This window comes from Monodelphis domestica, chromosome 4, assembly GCF_027887165.1.
Source record: "Monodelphis domestica isolate mMonDom1 chromosome 4, mMonDom1.pri, whole genome shotgun sequence".
Lineage (NCBI taxonomy): Eukaryota > Metazoa > Chordata > Mammalia > Didelphimorphia > Didelphidae > Monodelphis > Monodelphis domestica.
This window is the reverse complement of record NC_077230.1, coordinates 167,740,713-167,762,134: the sequence shown is the minus strand read 5'-3', so window position 1 is coordinate 167,762,134 and position 21,422 is coordinate 167,740,713. Positions and strand designations below refer to the sequence as shown.

General features: G+C 42.5%; 1 protein-coding gene across 1 annotated transcript; it reads right to left on the bottom strand.

Annotated features, from left to right (window-relative positions):
* Positions 1-8,171: 8,171 nt before the first annotated feature.
* TBR1 (T-box brain transcription factor 1) lies at positions 8,172-18,666 on the bottom strand. The gene is made up of 6 exons (XM_001366719.4): positions 17,357-18,666; positions 16,585-16,739; positions 16,113-16,234; positions 15,306-15,464; positions 14,191-14,252; positions 8,172-10,757 (listed from the first exon to the last, which is right to left on the bottom strand). Exons 1-6 carry the CDS (start codon positions 18,046-18,048, stop codon positions 9,908-9,910), a joined length of 2,040 nt encoding a protein of 679 aa, XP_001366756.1. The 5' UTR covers positions 18,049-18,666; the 3' UTR covers positions 8,172-9,907.
* Positions 18,667-21,422: the final 2,756 nt, after the last annotated feature.

The window sequence follows — 21,422 nt, the reverse complement described above, 5'->3', positions numbered from 1 at the left end:
TCAAGTTTTACCAGTGAAACATAGGCTAGTATGAAGTAGTTCATGAAAGAACAAGGTAAAACAAAATGGAAATGGCCTTTTTCAAAAAGGAATCTCAAAAGGCCTTGGTTCAAATACTGCTTTTAACACTGTCTATACAGTCTCTGGCAAGTATACTTCACCTTTGTTTCTAGTTTTTCTCATCTATGAAATGAGATAATCTGTACATTCCCTTCTAGCTCTAGGTCCTATATTCTTAAGTATTCCTGAAACATTCAGGAAATACAATCATCAAGAGAATGAAAATAATCATACAGAATACACACACACACACACACACACACACACACACACACATATATATACACACACATATACATAGACACACATATGGGTATATGTAGTTTGATAAAATATATATGTAACCAAGAAAGTACTCGTTGGTCATTCCCTGACCTGAATTTTCATTCACTCTGTTCTCTAAAATGAAATTACTTAGGGAAGGCTTAAGAGGGAACCTGAGACACCAAAACCTGAGGGATATCCATGAAAAACAAAAATGACTAGGTAAGGAAGATGTATAAAAGAAAGTTGAGGAGGTGATAAAGGAGAGGATAGAGTTGCAGAATCGAAGTGCTAATTAGAGTTGAAAATGGCATCCAGAACCAAGGATGAGTGCTTAATAAGACTCTTCAATTTGGCTAAGTGAAGGTCATTGTTGATTTTAGTAAGAGTGATTTTAATGTTAATGCAAATGAGAAAGTAGTGTTGAAAGGGATCAAAGGAACCTTTGAAAGATACTCTCTGAGTATCAAAAGAGAGTGGAGACAAAAGATGTATGCCACATGTATGCCAAGAATGCTGGCTATAAAGAAGAGTAGAAAAAAAATATATGTAATAGCCTGAAATACCACCTTAAGAAAAGAAAAATATTTAGTTATCCCTTAACAAATAGAAAAACTCTAAATGAGAGGGGAAAGTGAACACAAGGTAAGAGATAGGTTACAGAAGTACATGGAAAGGTAATAGACAATAAATAGAAAACGGACCCAATCATACATATTGGATACATTGTATCTAATATTTCTTCAGAAAGTTTTTTAATGGCCCTATGCAATATTGGTAAGGTTTGGACCTAAAATACAACAGATTAAGAAATTACAAGAGGATTGTATGAGGGATGGAGATCAGGCAAAAGAATAAGGAAGTGGTTGAGAAAAGAGGTAGATAGAAAAGATCTGTTGGTAAAGGAGTCAACAAGGGCAAAACGAGTATATAGTTTGTTGAGGGAGACAGCAGAATTGGAGGAGGAATGAACAAATTTGCTGGAGGAAGTCAGTATGCTTCATTTGACTTTCTTCAAAAGAATATAGCAGAATGTGAGCAAAAATAGAGCACATTTCAAAGGTGAGTGAGGTCAAAGAATTACTAAAAACAAAGACTGAAAAAACACAGCCAATAAAGATTCAAAGTAAAAGAAAGGTTTTCAGATGAAAAAAGCACATAGATACCAAGGTGAATTAAAATTATATAAAATAATAAGATTTTGAAAAGAGCTTCTGGTACTTCAGAGAAGGTGCTATGCAAATCATAAGTCCTAATGCTATTAAAGAAAATATGGGTAAAATATTTTTAAATATTTAACCTATAAACTGACCATATTATTGAAGCATAAACTATGTTGTGCTACACACTTATGAAATATCAAAAAATGCTGACTTCCAGTAAATTCCAATGGAACAGGCCATCCAAAATAACAGAAATCTAAAAGGGTTAACAGAAAGAACTATCTAAAAATATCAATGTTAGCGGCAGATAGCCTATGCTGAAGTAAAGATTTAAATACCCAATTTTGTCTACAAAAATAGGAGGCAACTGAAATTTTTCTTAAAAAGCACCTGATACCATAATTAAAATTTTATTCATATAGATTTAGAAAGTTTTGATTCCAAAAACACCCACAATTCAGTTACATTACAAAGGGGGAAATGTTCTGTGACTGCATATGTTAGATGTAATCATAGAAAATACTATCTACTAAAAACATAAGTGGGGAGATACTTGCTGGTAATCTAAAAGCAATTTTTTTTTCTTTTCCTAGAATTCTAAGAAATCTAATGAATGAATATATATTAGTGCTTGTACATTACATTTCCTATAGTGAATTAAGGAATTCATCAAATTGCACATGTCTGAAATTGAAATGTATTTCTGTTGTCCTCTATAGGCCCAACATATACACAATCTGTAGCAAATATTCAGTCATATCAGCAATCAAAGTGATATGGCATATATGGTACATAGTACAGGGCAGGGCAATATAGGGCTTGCTTGTCTGAAAAGGCTTTATTTCCCAACTAGTTTTTAATCACACTTGGCATGATCAGGAGGAACATGTGCTCTGCTAAATTTGAACTTTTAAGATGAAACTGAATTAACCAAGGACAAAAAAAAAGGGCATCTGAATTTTTTTTCCGTAAGATTGCAAATGTTTTCCCCCCTTTCTCACTAGTAATCATAAAAGGAACTAAATGCAGTCTTGTATGTGTGTGTGCGTGCGCGCGCACGTGTGTAGGTAGGTAGGTAGTAGGTAGAAAAGAGGTTGAAAGGAAGGAAGGGGTATACTTACAGTTTGAGAATAAATACTGCTATTATGTACCACATACTGAACATACTTTTTTAAAAATTCAAAATATTGAAGGTAGAGATTTATAATTAAAAGCCTTCTTCCAACAGCAATGTTTGCTAACAAAATGATCTGAGACAACATAGACACACTTGACGAAAGATAAGCAAGAAATTATTCCCCACCCCACACTGGGCTTTTCCTTTAACTTGCCATTTGGTTAATTTTGGGAAACAGTCATGGAATCATAGAGCCATTACTTTCCCTACCTATGAATTATCCCTATATTCTCTTTCCTTCCTCACTAGCAATGGAATCAAATAAGTAGACTGTGTTAAAATTGCCAGACATAAAGCCCTGACCTATTCACTTCTACTAATAATTTTCTCCCTGTGAAAACTCTCTGTTCTTCCTCACAAACATGATAGTTAGGATACATAGACTAGCATGCAGAAATTGTAAAAAAAAAAAAAAAAGGTGGAATCTGAGAAAATCCCCCCATTAAAAAAAAAAAAGCTTTTTAAAATTCAACTTTAAAATTGCAGGTAATATTTACAAGGACACTAGTGTTATGTAATAGGTCAAATAACCTGAATCAGCTTGTGGTACCAGCCTCTGTATAGATCTCTGTCTTCTGTTGGATGTGGCATTAATAATGTCACAGTTCGTAAGTTTATGAAATTAAATATTGTCAGCAAGGGTCCCCTAAATGCCATGCTTCTTGCATTAGATTATATATTTATTTCAGAGTTAGCATAGTAAAAGGGAGAGCTATCACTGGAAGGATTATTCAGTCATTGCTTTAATGGAACTATTCAAATCCAGTTCCTCATGCCATGCCTTGTACACTGCTGCAAACCATACTGTGGGTGTAAAATACATGCAAGGCGGATATAATCAGCTCAGAGAGACCAGGGATTTGTACACCATCAGGTTTACTTTATTGGGAAAGCAGTGGGGTTTTCTTTTAAGTGAATACATTTTAAAATATGTTGCAACCTATTGTTATACAAGCTGAAGACGGGAGACATGAAGATACACACATCCTAAAGCAGCTGAAATTAAATTCAGTACAATAGCAATAAGCAAACACCTTACCTAGCTTGTCTTCAACTTTTTCAACTGATATGAAACATCTCATGAACCTGGGTGTGCCAGCAAATGTCCAAAAATAGATCTTGCTTAAACAACCATCACAACTGAGGGGGGTGGGGGTGGCAGGAGGTAGGGAAAGGGGGTAGGGAGGAAGAGGAAAAGATTCTTTTACTTTTTCCCCTAATATCTCAAACATAGTTTCCTCTCTCTTCGCTTTTATTAGTGTAGGGGTGAAAGAGTTCTTCAAATCTTTTTTAAATGATAAAATTCTCTAGAGTTAGTGTGGTTAAAAAACAACAATGAAATGCAAGGAGCCAGGGTACCTTAATAGATTATTTTAATTATGTGCCTTATTTTAATAGGCTCATATACAGATGTGAATGTAAGCATGCACATAAATACATATGAGCAGTTCCCTGGTTCTTCGTGTGTTTTGTATTTAACTATCTTATATTTCACATACACCAATAGTTTCTACTTTCCTTGTCCACCTTACCTAATGAGAGGCCTCAGAGCTGAAGTCTTCTGCTGCTTTGCTCTAAAATTCCTCATCCCCAAGTCTCCACACCTGAGGTGCCAGATGAACTTCGGGTAAAGATGACATGAGCACACGTGGGCACACACCTATGTACAATGCAAGTGACTGAAATTCTCCTGAGTTAGAATTGGCCCCATCCTCAAAAGTTTTTCTTCTGATTATTCTATCAGATTAACCACTGACATTTTAAAAAATTTAGAGTGACGGATGATAGATGCATTTTTAACGTCCAGCAAAAATAAGGCATCCGTGTTCTTTCATTTAAATCCACCTACATGGGAGAGGAAAGTGGGAATCACAAACTGGAGAATCTAGGATTATGCTCAAAGGATTGAAATCCTTCCTTTAATGAAGGATTTAGCTGGCCATCGTATCAAAATCAGTCAATTGCGCTGACCTCTGAGAACCCTAAAAAGGCTCAATTCCCTCCTCCTCCAACCCCGACCCCCTAACCGAAACCTTTCTTTCTCCTACTCTGACTGCTTTGAAAGCGCAAGGCTCTGTCGGGGACTCTGGGGTGTGGTATCAGCCCTCTTTACGGTTTGAGCCGCATGACTCTCCGACAGTCCTCAGCTCCAGCTTGAGGTCGTGCTAAGGGCATGACACCGCCCACTGGCTGTGAGCAAACCTAGTACTGCGGATCTAGTAGCGCCCAGACGCCGAACGGGTGATTCTGCGGCAAAAGAAAGTCTTGGTCCTCACGTGCAAGTGCTACAACCCAACCACCCTCAGCACCACCCCCAGAACATATATAGAAATCACGAGGCGCCCAGCTCAGCTTACTCCGGCCTAGGATGAAGCCTAATATCCTTCTCTTGCACAAAAATGTTTTCTCCCAGAAGCACCTAGGTCGGGGTTGAGCAGAAGCAGGACGTGGCCCAAGCCGCTACGTCGTGGAAACTGGAGTTGGAGGAGGAATGGGGTTAAAGGATAGGACGGTCTCTACTGCTGTCCCAGCAGTACTGTCTCTTAGTCACTTGGTCTGAAACCCCAAAGACTGGCCGGCCAATGGCTTCCCGCCTCCTCCTCTGATTCCCAGTCACTGTTACTCCGGAGCCCAAAGTCTCTGCACTCGGACTTCTTTCTACCAGCCAAGACCCAGTATCCAGTCTGGGTTTGCAAGAAGAATCTTGCAAAGATCTTTTGTTTGGGAGTTTTAGCCCCTTTGGAGGTAAATGAAAAGAGGAAGGAAAATGGAGATAAGATAACGTGATTCTCAAAAATTTGGAGTCCCCCCACCCCCAAATTGGGAGTTCAAAGGATTTAGAGCTGGAAAAAAAAAAAAAACTTGGAAGTCATTTAATCCCCAGTTCTTAACATTTTTTTGTGTGCGTCATTGAGCCCTTTGGCAGTCTGTTGAAGCCTAAGGACTTCTCCGAAGGATTTTTTAAATGCATAACATAAAATACATAGGATTATAAAGGAAAACAATCATATTGAATAAAGTTATAAAAACAATTTTAAAGAAGTTTATCAATCCCGAATTAAAGAGTCCCTGCTCTAGTCCAGTTCTCCATCCACGCCCCTGCGTAAGCAGTTTAGGAAACAAAGGTGGAGGGAGGAGACTAAGAATTTGAACTCGGGTCCTCCAATTCCAGAGCCAGAAGGACTACTTCCGGCTACCATGCTACTTTAGTAAGCCTTTATTTTATGGATGAGGAAACTGAGGCCTTTAGCCCCTAGATGTCTTGTCTAAGGTCACACAGGCAGTGGAAGAACCAGGATTTTGACCCCAGGTCCCCAACTCCATTCCCAATAATCGTGTCCCATGCTTAAGTAAAAAAGAAAGACCCTTCTCGGTACACAGTATATTCCTGAAGCCTTGACTCCAGGGCTTCACTATCTCGACCCAAACAAAAATAATGTGACTTCTAAGCGAAAGGAACGGAAAGCTGCATCCCCTCCGCACACACAGACGCCCTTCCTCAGCGAACTCTGGGTTCCCTTGAACAGCAGCAGCTTCTCAGACACACTGACAGTGTCATTTTGCAAGACATCGAACCCTTTCTGGAAGCGTTGAGGAAATGATCATTGTTTTGAAAAGGAAAGAAAAGCGTGCTGCCGAGGGAAGAGCAAGGAGCTGCAAATTTACCTCACGCTGACTCAGTCCACACAGCAGATGGTGGCAGAGCCTGCAAGGGAAACGACCTCCCCAATTTTTTTTTTAAGTTACTTCCTAATATCAGCAAAGGCTCATCTTTCTGTACTAGGCACTTCGTTCCTGTGAAAATCTATCCCTGTCTCTGAGAACCTCATTTACCGCACATTGCGCGGACTGGTTTTACTCGCTGGTGGCTTTTGCCACCAGAGAAAGGAAGAGCCACGAAAGGCGCGCAAACTTGACCACAATGCTCACACGTGAATATACGTTCAACAACCCTCTCCCCCCCCAACCAGAAGGTGGTCTACAGTTCCACTCCCCCCCCCCAATAAGTAAATAACAAAAGCAACACCCTCAAAACAAAGCAAAACAAAACACCCACAAACAACAAACAACAACCGTCGAGTTCCTAGGACAACCCTCCAATTTTACTTACAACTGTGAGGGTACCTTCTCAGCATCTGACGCCAAAAGAACCGCAGGAGAATTGGGGACAAAAGGGGTTGGGTTACATATTAAAAAAAAACAAAAACGTATTCTCAAATAAGGAACTCCACTTGTTACATATGAACCGTAATTTGTACTTTTCTTCTTGTTGTTTGGTATTTAAGGGGGTGAGGGAGTGGGGGACAAAGAAAAAAAATCAGAGAATAGCAGTTTTTGCTATGTAAGACAAAACAAAACTCCACGGAGCGCCGTCTAGTGGTAGTCGAATTGTCCAAAGAAGGCAAAAGAGCTGTACTTGGGAATAAATGTCTTCTATTTGGTACTTTTGAGTCTTCTTTAGATCTGTCAGACTTAAGGGGGATATATTATAACCTTTAAGACACCGAAAAACATAGTATCAGAAACATGGGGATTATCAGCTAGACAAAAGTTTCGAGATTGGTAAGAATATTTGCACCTTAATTCCAAATCGAGTGGCAGTCACCTGCACAAAAGAGGCGTCTTCCCACAACAGACATAGGCAAAGCTCTGCAAGATCCGCATGAGACCTAACTGTGTTCCTCTTTCCTTGCCCTACTCGAAAAGTTGGATATCGTTACCTGTATATTAATTCCTCAAAGAGAATAAGGGCCTGAGACTCAACTGGGCACCGTTTCAGTTTTCTATTTGACCCTTAAGCACCCTCAGACACTTCTCAATATAATCTGATAGATTTTGGAATGGACCTTTTTTACTCTGGGTACAGAGCAAGAGCATTTTTTCTTAATAGATTCAGCAGCTTCTGGAAGAATAAGACATTTTCCAGAGCTGATTTAGCAAAAAAAAAAAAAATTAGTACTCTTGCCTCAGAGACAAGTTAGTAAAAGAGAATTATCAGAATCCACTATCTAAAACTTGTCCCGATACTTCTTTCGCAGGCCTTTTTATTAACTTCATCCACTCAATTCACACATGAATGTATGCATGCATTCACAGATACATACACACACATATTCCAGTCCATTCCCATCACCTCTTCCCTTTTCCTCTATGAATTTTAGAAGTCAACCCCTGATTTTAAAACGTCTCCTTCTGCTTTCTTTGTCTCAGAATTTCTGGGAGCGGCAGTTTGAGAAGATAGGGGAAAGGCAAGCTCTTCTGAAAAGGAAAAAAAAAGTAAAGCAAGATGATGAGAAGTTTGGAATAAAATATTTGAAATATATGGAATAAAATATTTGTAAGTAAAAAGGACAGGGGAATTGAGTCAAGATTGGTACTGGAGAAGGGGGAGAAGGAAGCTATAGCTAGATGTCTCATGGCTGTTGCGGTTTCCCCTGATCGTTTAAAATTAATCATCTATTATAATTGAATTATCTTCAAATGGTAAACTGCTTTAAAACACCGTGTTAAAGTTTTAGCAGATTTATTTTACTTGTTATACACAGACGATACAAACGAGCAAAAACAAAACATTTCTTAGTGGAGCTTGTACTGGTATAAATTATTCAATTCACAGACAAAACATAACAAATATAAAAATCACAACATTAGATTTACAGAAGAGTCAAAAATATACACACGTGTAGACCCTGAATTTCTATTAGGAAAATCCCCCCCATGGACTGGAATCTAGATTGAATATTGTGTATTATGCATATTTCACGTTATAACTTAAAATATCAAAAAAAATTGTAAAAGTTTGCTACACAACATTCGAAATCCTACTAATCTACTTCCAGGGGGATTAATGTTCCTTATCAAATGTAACAAGACTTACAAGAGGAAAAAAATCAGTCTTACTCGCACCAATGCTAGTGTTTTTCCAAGGAAGTCAGATTTCAGCTGTTTTCTAGGTTAGAGGAAAATCATTTTCAAAACTAAAATGCAGCAAAATATACAACTCACACGATTCATCTTCACTGGACTACACTATAGTTACCAACAATTCAATCATCTATATCGTTTTAGAGTATTCATTACAAAGATTTACAGCATATAAAGAGGGAGAAAACTGAAGAGAAATTCGGAAACAGTTTGTCAGCATATTTGGCACCTGCACAGACCAGTAATGGATTTGGCACTTTGGGAAAAACAAATAAGGCAAAATAATATTGCTGATGTTGAGCTATTTGATTTAGGAAGTGAGAAAAAAAACTTTAAAATTCAGTTAACTTTGCTTTTGGGAGGCATCATGCCATTTAATTTACTTTCCTATAAACAGATTTCCATTCTTTATGGGAGTTAGGGTGGGTAGGTACTCCTTAGCTGTGTGCACTTGGGGCACAGAGTAAATTATTCCATGTGAGGGGTTGCAGAGAAGTGAGAAACCCATTACTCATTGCCATAGCTATTGGCCATTTTACATTACCAGAGCTTCTAGAATATAGTTAACCATCTCTCAAGGAAAATAAATAAATAAAGTTAAGCATGAACTGGTTTTGTGCCTTCACAATAAGAATAAAAACTAGCCATTCGTTACAATAAATTAACACTATGTACAGACATTTCACAGGCTTTGTTCCACTAAAATTATTAACATCCCTTCCATCCATTCATGGATAAGGAAGGAAGCGCTGTATGGGCTCCAGTTTCTAGAGTCAGGCGTCCTATTTATTAATGAGGGTAAGGGTTGGAGAAAGGTGTCTAAAGGATTGGAATTGCTGCATTCCTATAGCACTGCTTGGCTTTTGCCTGGCAAAACCAAGGACTGTCCAGATCTCCCAAAAGGTGAAGGATTTCATTACGAGTACATCAGAAGGAAAGAAAAAAAAATAGTAGGCCAAGGAAGGAGAGAAGAGGGAAGGGAAGGAAGGGTAGAGACTTAGATAAGGAAAACTTCGTGGAAGGGAAGAAAAGCAGGGACGTTTAAAGGGGTTGGGGGTTACAGCTAAAGTTGAAGATCAGTGCGCTGACTGAAAAAAAAAAGGTTAAAAACACACTTGGAGATCTGTATTTATACACTGCAGAAGGCAATGGCAATGGTAGGACTCAAAGAAAATGCATGAGATGCGGAAGGTGGGGTTGTAGAGAGTGGAAAAGGAAGGGGAAGAAGAAAGACTTGTCCGGGTCTGGCCTGAGGGGGAGATGAGAGGGAGTCTTGGGGCTGTAGCTGGGCCTAGGAGGTGCTGCGGGGCGGCCAAGTCTAGCTGTGAGAGTAGAAGCCGTAGTAGCCTATGTCCTTGGCGCAGTTCTTCTCACAGTCCCTTTGGGTCAACACTTCGCTCTTGAGAGGAGAGGAGCTCTCGGACACCGGAGTGTCAGACGGCGAGATCCGCCTCCTCTTGGCCTGCTCGTAAATCCCAGAATCGGTGGAGTCGATGGACTTAATGGAAGAAGGGGTCTCGATCCAGCTGGAGTCGGACAAGTCTTTGGGCTTGGAGTCCTCGGAGCCTGGGGGCAAAGGCGAGCGCTCAGTGGCCAGGCTCTCTGCCTCCTCACCCAGGTAGGGGTTGCTGCTGGCCATGCGAGCGGCCGCCGCTGCGCTGTTGGGCCAACAGGAGAGCATGGAGCTGGACTTGCTGCAGTACTGCGGGGGGCTACGGGCCCCCCAGCCCGACGGGTCTGCGTAGTAGCCCAGAGGCCGGCCCGTGCAGCCTGCAGCCTGAAGTGGGAGTGCCTTGACGCCCGCCGCCGCATAGGAGAGCAAGGTGGCTGCGTTGCCTGCGAAGTCAGTGGCTGTGTCGTAGGCCGAGGCGGCGAAGTCCAGTCGGTTGTTGGCTGGCGTGACAAACCAGCGCTGGGGCGACGGGGCCCCGGGGTCCTCGGCCTGCTGGGGCGACAGGAGCCCATTGGTGTGAGGCACGCTGCGGTCTGTGCCTGGGCCTGGGCCGGCCCCGGCCCCCGGGTGGAAGCGCGCCTTGGCGTAGTTGCTTACGAACTGGTCCTGCAGGAAGGAGCCAGCCATGGCATAACGGGCCCCCGGCACAATCTGCGAGCGGGGAGAATCGTTGGGCGAAGGGGTCAGGCGATCCATATCGCAGCCCGTGTAGATCCTACCAAGAGGGAGAGACAGAAAGAAACGGGAGGAATGGCACGCAGTGTCCGTGGAAGAAGAGGAGGAAGTGGAGGAAGAGAGCCCCAGGGTCAGGGAAAGAGAGGGAACTCTGACCTCCTCCCCTAAACCCCCCTCCCAAAATAAGTATACATCCCTCCTGTGGCCATGCCCAATTTCAAGAAGCCATCCTCTATGGAGACGGGGGGGGGGGGGGGGGGGGAGGGGGGAAGAGACAAGAGAGGGCACGCATCCCTTCATCCCCACCCTAGGAAATCACTGACCCAAAAGGAAGGTCTGTATGCATGGGCATAAGGAAGGCCCTTAGTTATAAAACTAAGACTACCTCTTCTCCCCTTTCTCAGTCTCTTTGTCATGCAAAGAGTTCCAAAATGTAGAGTTCAAGGGCAAAGGAAACTATTTGAAGGTCTTCTTTTGCCCTTTGCTTGGTCAAAACATTTATGCATATTCACAAAGCCAGAACGATTTGTCAAGGAGATACTTGATAAACAAACCTCTGTGTGGTCAAGGGGTTTCTACACTCTGGGGATACTTTATGGTTGTAGAGAGAAATTTTAAACAAAGGCTCCCCCTTCTTTCCACCTCCTCCTCTTTTTTTACCACTCTTCTCCCACCCTGTTGCTTTCATTAAGTCCCTTAGAAAGTCATCCATATCTTCTTAGAATTCAAAGGCCTGCACATTCATCTTTTCTTTTTCTTGCATAAATGATACAAGAAATATAAATGTGTGTGTGCCCTCAGAAGGAGTTATTGAAGGAAAAGACCTCAATCAACCTCCAGAGTACAAAAGATTACTGCTAAAATATCTTGGAGGCACTTTTTTTTTAGTCTTCTATTATTTTCTCTTTACCTTCCACACCCACCAAAACAAACAAATAAAAAAATCTTTTCTTGTACAAAGAAACTATGAAAGGGAAATTATTTAAAGTTTTTACAAAGAAAAGTATTTCCCTCATCCAACATCCCCCACACATTCTTCTTTCTGGCCCCCTATCTCACACAATTAGGAGCCTTGAGTCTGGCTGTCAAAAAATTGAGGCTGAAACCTTTTGCTATCCAACTATCCCCAGGCAATCCCAAAAGACTTTAACTGGTAGGGTTGGGTCACTGGCAGCTGCTGTGCTGGCCTACAGTGGCATGAATGACTTTTGTTAGAGAATAAGCTTAGGCCTCTAGGCTAATAGAACCTCATTAGAGATTATTTGAAGGAGAAAAAAGGCTGTTAGATGAATAGGAATGTATCTACCTACAGATCAACAAAAACCCTCCACTTTCAGTTAAATGAGACAGGAACCCTAAAATGCTCACCAAAGCATCTTTAAAGCATGAGGAGGGAAGGGGAGAAGAGGGGGGAGAAGGGACGTGGAGCTAAAGGAGAAGAGTTCTTTCTTATCTCAGTTCCATTTGGAAGAGAGTAACTTCTTGGTCACAGAAACAGCTGCTGAATTCTCTAAGGGTAACATCTAAATTGAAATTTAATTTTTCAGAACTCTGCCTTCAAAAAAAAAAACTAAAGGGAAAATTCAGAATTTGAGTGCAAGGGAGGATGGAGGAAAGCAATATTTCTTTTTTGCTTAGGAAAATTGTTATGGTTTTGAAAATGCTCTTTTTCATAATAAACACCAGCTGATTTTAAAATCAAAGTGGGGAAAAGAAAGATGAAGTCATAAACAAGTGCCTTTTAAAATAGATTTCTGCAACATTTAGCCTTTTAGGAGTTGGGGAGGGGAAAGAGCATTAACAGGTAAAAGGGCTCCTCTGCACTAGATACTCAATATAAGTAATCTCTGTCCTGAAATTTTGTGGTATTTTAAAGATTAAAACTAAGGGGGCTGGAAGGGAACAAAAGTAAGCAACTATTTCTTTCTTCTTTATTTACTAAAATACAGAAACAGTGTTGCCAAAAGTTAGTTTAACCACCCACTGACAGTTTAACTAGATCTGAACCTCTTGAGAATCCTAGGCCCATTTGCAACACTAAATGCATTCAAACAGATGTTAATAATAAAATTTTAAAAACTAGGATTTTAAAGATCTTTCTTTTAATATCTCTGGTAACCAACACATTCTGGATTTACCTGTCTTCTATATTTTAGCTAGAACCCTTTGCAAAACACTATCCCATGACTCCTGTTTTAGAAAGGGGAAGGAGTAAATAGGGGGAGTATATTTACTTTGGAATAATGTTTTGATAGAAGAATAATACTTTGGTTGGTCTTTTTAAAGAGAAGATGAAGATGCAATATGCATCACTATCAATTATCCTAAACCCAAGTCCACAGTTTTTAAAAGTGCTTCTCATTGCATTGACAAATTCGAGTACAGATTGGGTTTAGGGGTTTAAGAAATGATGGCATCTGCCCGAAGCTGGAAATGAAGCGGCAGCCCTGTTTCTTTTTTCCCTGCAAATTTAATCTGATCCTACGCAGAGGGCGGCTACAACTTCGTGGCAGTATCCCAGGCACTGAGAGCAAGCCATCTAATTAAGACTTGTGTCTTTCCCTTATATGGTCAAGGGGAAAAAAACAGGGGGAATCCCCACACTCCCTTGAAATCTAGATTTAGAACTCACTATCCACCACCATCCAAACCCAGAGCCATGGAGCCTGGTCCCCCACACTAATGCTCTGATCTAGAGTGAGCTTAGTAGGGATTTAGTTTAAACGGAAATATTGCCCCGAAAGAAGGAAAAATTAAGTAAGACAAGAGGGACAAATATGAAAAAGGGAAACAGAAGGGAAAGAAACAAACGTAAGTTTCTAAGTCATATCCAGAAAGTAAAAATTTAGAGGGAAATGATTTGCTTTTGACTCTATTTAAATGTGCACCAAATACTGCTTCACCTCTTTCCCCAAACTCAAACTGTTAAAGCAAGCAGTTCATCACATTAGTTGTAGGCTTCTGTACATTTTTATCTAGTCCACAATAATGAATAGGAAATGCTATTACAGGAAACTTGAATGTCACATATGCCAATAAACTCTCACAACTGCCAAAGCAACGTGCAGTTTCGGGCAGAATCCGAGACAAGCTTCAGATGCAAACAATCTGAGTTAGGCATCTTGCAGCCACACACAACAGGACTGAACCCAGAGGCAAAACTATCTTCCAACAACCAAGCCAAAATCCTAGAACGGACTGAACAACGTCTCAATTCAGATAAAAGCTAGATAGAAACTAAAAACACCTTGACACCAAAATACAACCAATTTAAGAAAACCTCTGAAAAGAAAAGGGTACAAACAAAAAGAGGGAGAGGAAAGAGGGGGAAGCCCCACTACAACCTCATCCTCACACGTTTCACTCCTGAGAGCTTTCTATTCCACAATTCTACAATTTTATTCAACTGGTAAACGTTGCACTTATTATTGTGACCCCGAAGAATGAAGAAAAACAGAAGCAAATTTACTTACGTGTCATAGTTATCCCGAAAGCCCTTTGCGAAGGGGTTGTGATCTATTTTCAATTGCGTAATCTGAGAAGAAAAAGATTAATATTTATTTGCCAAGTCAGAGAAATTGTACTTTTGAGAATGTAGAATCAGTCCATTATTACAAGGATACTTTCATCAGATGTACGGCTTCCCTTATTTAAATATGGGGGGGGGGGGTAATGGGAAAGGAAAAGTTTAAGTGAATAATAACTTAAACGAAAGGCCCAAATTAAATGGATGTTTTTAATTAGTTCTTGTTCTGCGTTTATAGAATTTTAAATACATATTACAAATGCTTATTAAAAGCATTATATTTATTTGGACAGAAACATTTTCAGCGAGATTGAATTTATGACCAGATGTTGACTATTGGAACCCTTTCGGGACACTTTAAAAGACTGTGTTGAGTTTGGAATAGCAGCTGCAATGAGCACAGAGAATTTTCACCTTACACATTAAATTCAAGTTTCACCTAAATGAAAGTATCTACTAATAAAATAAAAGTTTCAGTGTATTTTGCACCATCACCCCCATTCCAGACAACAGCAGCTCTTGCCAGCTTTTAAAAACTTGCTTAAAAAAAAAATGCTCGATTGACCAATGGAGCTGATTCCCTTCTGAATATTCCCCCTTAATGTGAATGCTTCCTCAGTCTCCCAGGGTGGTAATTTGTTCCTTTTAGCCTTCAGTTCTGCCCACTTAGAAAACAGTTTCAAAAGCGTTTTGATTTTATGTGATAACGATGGCGCTTGCCAAGAATGAAAATGCAGGGGGAGTGGGATCTGCTTGTTTTGCAAAGGAAGAAAAATTGAGGAACAGTTGTTTTTTTTTTAATCTTTTCTTGTTTACAGATCCAATTCTAACTCCTCGAATTAAGGTCGCCAGAGATTCGGGAGACCAACAAAGTATCAAAACCGGTCCCCGAAATCCGAGGCAATAAACAATCGTATTCCCCTCTTGCCAGCAATTTTTGGAGGGTGCACCTCCCTCCTATCCTGCGAAGCTAAACGCTGTGACTGCTACTGCTGCCGCTGCTGCCGCTGCCGGAACCTGGGGGTGATGCCTGCCTCAAATAGAATGTACAAGCCCAGTTACATCTGTGTTTTGATAGGCGGTGACCGCTATGAACTGTGTCTCAGGGAAGGTGAAAGTCTGGACCCTCCCTGGCTGGTTGGTATCCTCGGTGCCATCTTCGTTCACTTCCACCACATGCAAGCGGGGCTGGTACTTGTGCAAAGACTGTAAAACCACCATCTGTCGAGCAGAGAGAAAAGGGGAGACCCAGCGGCAAGTTAAAACAGTGTGCCTGTACGAGTGTGTGCGCGCGCGCGCGTGGATGCAGTGAGGCATATATTAGATATTTTGCAGGACCTGCCTCTGCTCGCTAGTCTGGTAACTAGGGATAAGACCTCGCCATCTCACAGCTGTCAGAAAAAATCCGACTAGATCACTCTCAAGAAAATGTGACCCGAACCACCCACTCCTTAGGCCACCCCCCCCCCCCGGGTCTTGCATTTATTCATCCTAAAAAAAGCCGGTTTTCCTTTCAGAAATCAAGCAACTGAATATTTGTATTTGGGAAGCTGGGAGGATGTAGGGTAAGAAGGGAGATTTTAATCCGTGTTTCTTTGTTCGTTTCATTTTAGTGAGTTGAAATTAAATTTTAAAAGACAGAAAAACACCAAATGCTTGTCTTTCCACGAAAGAGAAAATGTTTTGATTCGAGGCAGAGGTGGAGGGAAAGAAGAGATAATTTAGTTTATGAAATAGGTAGTACTACTTGTTTTTCTTTCTGGTAGTTGATTTTAAGAGCAAAGGGAGACGGGAGAGGAGGGTTTGGGAGGTCCGAGGTTTTGTGTGTGTGTGTGTGTGTGTGTGTGTGTGTGTGTGTGCTTCACTGACCTGGCCATTGTTGTTTGAAGCTCCTTTGTTGTTTGTAAGTTTTAATTTCCCAAAAGAGATTTCTTGGCGCATCCAGTGAGCCCCTGTATTGGGGGAATCGGGATGCATATAGACCCGGTTTCCTAGAGAAACAAACATACATTGCTTACACATGCACTCCCCCACTCCCTGCCACCGTGTTCAAGAACTCCCATGCATACACAAGCACACACACACACCTTGATCAGTAAATCACTTTGAAGAGGAATTTTCAGGAGGCACTCTTTTCTTTTTATTAGCTATAAATGATTAAATTAGCTTTTGTATAGTCTACTTCTCTTCCCCCCCCCCCCTTTCCCCGTCTCCTTTTCTTAAAAAAAAAAAAAAATTGGCCAATCGTTTTTAAAGTCGCTCGAGCCAGTCCACAAAGGCTTTAATTAATCATTCTCACCTAAATATGTGTCAGAAAAAAGTGTTAATTGGAAGAACTTGCCTTGTACATTGGTGTCCGCTTTGCCGCAAGGAACCCATTTCCCTCCTTGAAATCTCCAGTGATTGGGATCCGCCAAAATTACATCCACAAAAATATTGTAATGAGCCGTGGGATCCAGACCAGAAATGTTAAAACTTAAAAAAGGAAACATGCGCCTATTTAAATTAAAAAAGAGGGAAGGAAAAGGAAGAAGAAAATGACGGAAGAAAGAACAGTTAATGTTAAAGATTTTGTGCGAAAACAAAACAAAAAACAAAACAATGCCCCAGAAGTAAAGGCAACACTTGCCAAGGAAGCATAGATGCCGGCTTAAAGATAGGACCGTGAGAAAGAAAAAAGAACTCGGAAGGGACCTGGGGAGTGGAGGAAGAGAGGGGTGGGTTGGAGTGGCTTGAGCGGCAGATCTTCCCTCTCTTCCGGGAGGAGAGGCAAGGAAGGACCCCGCTTAATAAATGAACGTATCCTTCTCCAGTTGCCGGTGCCCAAACGACCCTTTCCCATTTTCCACCCAGGCAGGTCAGATCTTGGGTCTAGATCGCACCTTTACCCTCCGGTTTGTCACCCCATACACGCACAGATCCCTCCACTATCTTTTTTGTAAGCTAAGAAAATCGGGGTTCATATTCCCCTGCTCCTGATCCCCCCCCCCCAAACCCGACCCTCGCTGCCTTAGTCGCCACCATTCTGCGGACTGTCCGCTAGCCCAGCAGGCAGCGGCTGTAAGAGCAGCAGCAGCAGGAACTGTAGCAGCAGCAACGAATGTAGCTTTTACCTTCCCTGTTTGGTGATGATCATCTCTGTTTGATGCCGATGAAATTTCAGCCAGAGTGGTCTGTTGCACAAGTAGACCTGAGCTTTGCCGGGCACCAGTCCCGGTTGAGTAGAGGAGAACTGATAGAAAGGCGCTCCTTGGTAAGAGTGCCCATACTGTTGAGGGTAAGGATAGCCCGCCGCTGGATAGCCCTGTGGCGAAGAATTGGACAGGAGGCTGTTGTAAGCTCCATTGGTGATCACGGGGTGGTGTGCCATGTAGCGACTGGGGCTGCCGATAGAGAAGGCAGGGTGCGCGGGTCCATGCTGGCTGGGGTAAGGGAACATGGTACTGGGAGCAGTGGCAGCGGACTGGGGCTGGCTGGACTGAGAGAGGAGATAGCGATCTGCAGCAGATCCATCGAAACTGTGACGAAGCTCAGAGACCCCGTCCAAGACAGGAGAGAGTTTACTTCTCTGGACGTCCCCTGGTGAGTCCTTGGAGTCAGGAAAATTGTCTGTATCTGACTGATTCGTCATCCCCCTGGTAATTTTTTTCAAAGGTGAACTTCTCTCCAGGTTGTCAGTGGTCGAGATAATGGGATGATCATGCAAGACAAGCTCAGATCCGCCTGAATGTGGGTAACTGCTGCTCACATTGAGAAATTTCTTGGAGAGCATGATAGAAGGAGAAAGACAGTGCTCCAGCTGCATAGCTCTAGAACCAGAGCAATCGCCCTCCCTTCCCTGGTTTTTAAAGTGCTATTTATCATAAACTAGAAATCCACAGACCCCCTCACTAGACGGAAAGCACTTCAACCAGCAAATGCTTCTCAAAGGTTTGATTTACTTTTTTTTTTTCCCTGGGAGAAGAGATTGGCCAATTGACACTATGCAGCAATCAGAAAAGGCTCACTTTTGATCTTGCTGCCTGTGCAGCCGATGAAACGGCTTCTGCCATTGGTTAACTGCTGACAGTAATTTAATTAGATAGACATTAATTAGGATAATCACCTGGCTCCTGGTCGCGATGATCATGGCAATTTGAAGGAGATGATTTTATTGTGGGCAATAGGGGGGGAAAGTGTGTGTTGGTTCTCCGTGATCATTGTTGTGTCACCTTTAAGCTTTGTGACCACTGCTTTAGGAAAATTCAAAAGACTTGCCATTTACTAAACATTTTCCAACCCCCTCCCTTCTTTTGGGTGGAGGGACGGGGGAGGGGATTCGATGTTGGGAGACTTTTCAGTTTTGAATGAGCCAAATATTCAGTTGAATGTAACCATTTTCAAAGTGCAAAGTATACAAACCACGAGCCGGTGGCCTCAACTAACCCTGTAAAAGTTCCAGAATTTGTCTTTTCCAGCTAATACAAAAGTACACAATACCTGAGTTAGCCCTTTGTGAATGGGTCATGTGTGTCTCATACTTCCCCTTTCTCTAGTCCCTCTCCCCTCCCCCTTTCTTTTTCCAGAATTAGCCGCTGCTCGTAGTGGTCGAGGTGGGGAGAGTGAGTGTGATGTGGGAGGGGACGGAGTGGGCAGCAGTAACCAACCCACCCAGTTCTGGAAGGTTTCGTTTCTGGGTTGACTACAGACCCAGTGGCAATATATGATCTCATTTTTAGGTTCTGAAATAATAATAAGCTGTTGAGCTGGAGTGCCTTAATGTATTTGCAGTGATGTTTACGGATTCCTTAGTAAATAAATATTTTATCTGCGTGCTTGAATGCAGATTATCTTTGAAGCATCTAACTGATGGGATTTTCGGGCTTTTTCATTTCTTGCCATTGGAGGTCCCCTGTCGTGGCCAGTGGATCAGAAGCTACGCTGGGAAAAGGGGACGGTTCCCTTTGTAAATACAAATATCAGATGCAGTGGTCTTGGAAGACACAAAATGGAAGTAGTGTCAAAACTAGGAACGCTGCTAAAGGAGAGGGGGAGAAGACCTAGAGAGAAAATTAACCCACGTCTCCAATGTTTAAAAGGAGGGGAAGAAAACCACAATTTGAAGAGGTTTAAAATAATTAGAACAAGGCCTGAAATGACCTCGATGTGTTTTTTTTTTTTGGGGGGGGGTTGTGGTGGGAGGGGGGGAGGATAAGATTATCCCCAAATCACTGACATAGCTAGATAAAAGATAGACGCCCAGATCCCTTTGGCTCGGAGGAAGCTGGCATAGCGGGAGAGAGAGTGATCAAACCTGCTTCCCCACTGTAGGGTGCACCCTCAACCCCGCCCTCCTGCTGCTTTCTTAGCCAGGCTGTGTGCGGTGGGTGAAAAGAGAGAGGAGGAACCGCAACCTGAGCATCGCGGTTCAGCCTAGACAGGTCTGTGAACTCTCCCTCGGGTAGACTTTCAGCTCTGTCCACCAGCAGGTGCGCCCGCGCCCCGGGAGCCAGCGCAATGTGCGCTAGAACGGACGTGAGCGCACCTCCCATCCTTTTTCGTTCTCTCTTCACTCCGCCTCATTGTTCTGCAGCCCGCAGCGACTGTAGCGCGGGGTGGTTGAGACGGAGCGGGCTTCCCCCTGCACTCAGCCTGCGAGGAGGAGCCACCCACCTGGGCAGAGGAGGGAAGCTAGGCCGGGGATGGGTAACGAAACAGCGCCTGGCAGGGCTCCTGACCGGGTGGGTGAAGGGGAGGGGGGGCTCCTTTCTTGCCTGCCAGTGTTTCAGGAAGGGGGACGTCGCTTAGCCAAGCTGGCTCCCCAGAACTACTGTTCCGAAGGCAGGCGAGCTCGGCTTTGCAAGAGCAACACCTTCCTGTGGCCTGGATGAGCAGAGTTGTAGCGTTGGAATGGTCATGATATACAGGGGAGGGGTCAACCAGGTTCCTTCACTTTCCGAGCTCTGGGCACAACGGACAAAACTTGCTCTTCTAAAGGTGCTCAAGCTACAATACGCCTCGTACCCTGGGTTAGGTATGTGGGGAAGGCCTCAGACCGCCAAAGCTACCACCTGGAACCTTGGACTGCAAGCCAAGGGGTGGAGTGGGGGAAGGCGAACACACTCGAGGTTTGCTTATGCATCCCCAGGCTCCCTAGTCACAAGGAAAGAGAATTTTCTAGAAGGGAAAAAAATGTGACAAAGCTCCTCCAAGAAGTAAAAACGAAACGCCACATCTGGCTTGTTTCATGCCCGGACTCTAGTCTTTCTGAGCTCTTTGGGATGTAACTCCAGCAGGAGAAGACGTTGAGTGCCCCCTTATTTATTTTCCATAGGCCATTTGGAATCATGACTTCTAGGCTGCCTCACTTGGAAAAGAGAACAGCATGGTGGGAAGTAGGGAGAAAGTCTACAGGTAGAAAACCTGGATATGGAAGTCAGTCGGTTCCAGGTTAAAATCTGTTCTGGGATAAATGATCTCATCTCCAAGGGCCCCTTTATGTGTAGAGGACCAGACTCCCAATCTCGACTTCTACCAATTCTAAATACAGAGATGATCTTCCTCGGGACTCCACTTTGAGCATTCTCCAGAGGCTGGCGCTGGGGCTGGGACTTGATTTTGAAGACTGGGAAAAAATACCCATGAGGTGGGAGGCTGGGGAAGGAGCACCAGGCACTTCCGGCACTGACTTAATTAAATGAATACCAAGATAAATCTGCTCTTTCTCTACTTCAAAGTTACCAAGGGCAAACTTGGTTTTCTGAACATGGTTTACAAAATAATCCCAAAGCTATAAAATAAGGAAAATCAAGACGTTGAAGGCAGTTTTTTCCTTTGGGTAAGAAAGTTATGTGTATACACTCCATTAGATAAATTCTCTGCAGAACTGGAATAGCTTTTTGAGTGAAGGCCTCTAATTTAGCAGCAGCTTCAGGAGGGAAAAGTGCTTTGAATTATGATTCTGGGTAATCTGAATTCAAAACAATTTACGAAGAAAACTGGCGTTTTGATTACAGCTATTCTAGCAAGGTCTGTGTTTGAGAACAATTTACATGAGGAGTTTGGGCTGGAGGTGAGGGGTAGTAGAGATGCTGGATGGTAAAAAGAACCCGGGGAATATAAAAGCGCAGAATGAAGAAAGGCTTTTCATACTTCTCGGACCCCATAAAGATTGAGAAGCAACATTAAAAAAAAAAAGAT

Excerpts from the sequence above, each read along its gene's own strand:
- TBR1 (XM_001366719.4), bottom strand. The coding sequence starts at position 18,048 with ATGCAGCTGGAGCACTGTCTTTCTCCTTCTATCATGCTCTCCAAGAAA. Across the intron at positions 16,740-17,356 it reads ATCATCACCAAACAGGGAAG|GCGCATGTTTCCTTTTTTAA; the intron begins GTAAAAGCTACA and ends TAATTTAAATAG. Across the intron at positions 14,253-15,305 it reads CCGCCTATCAAAACACAGAT|ATTACGCAATTGAAAATAGA; the intron begins GTAACTGGGCTT and ends TTTTCTTCTCAG.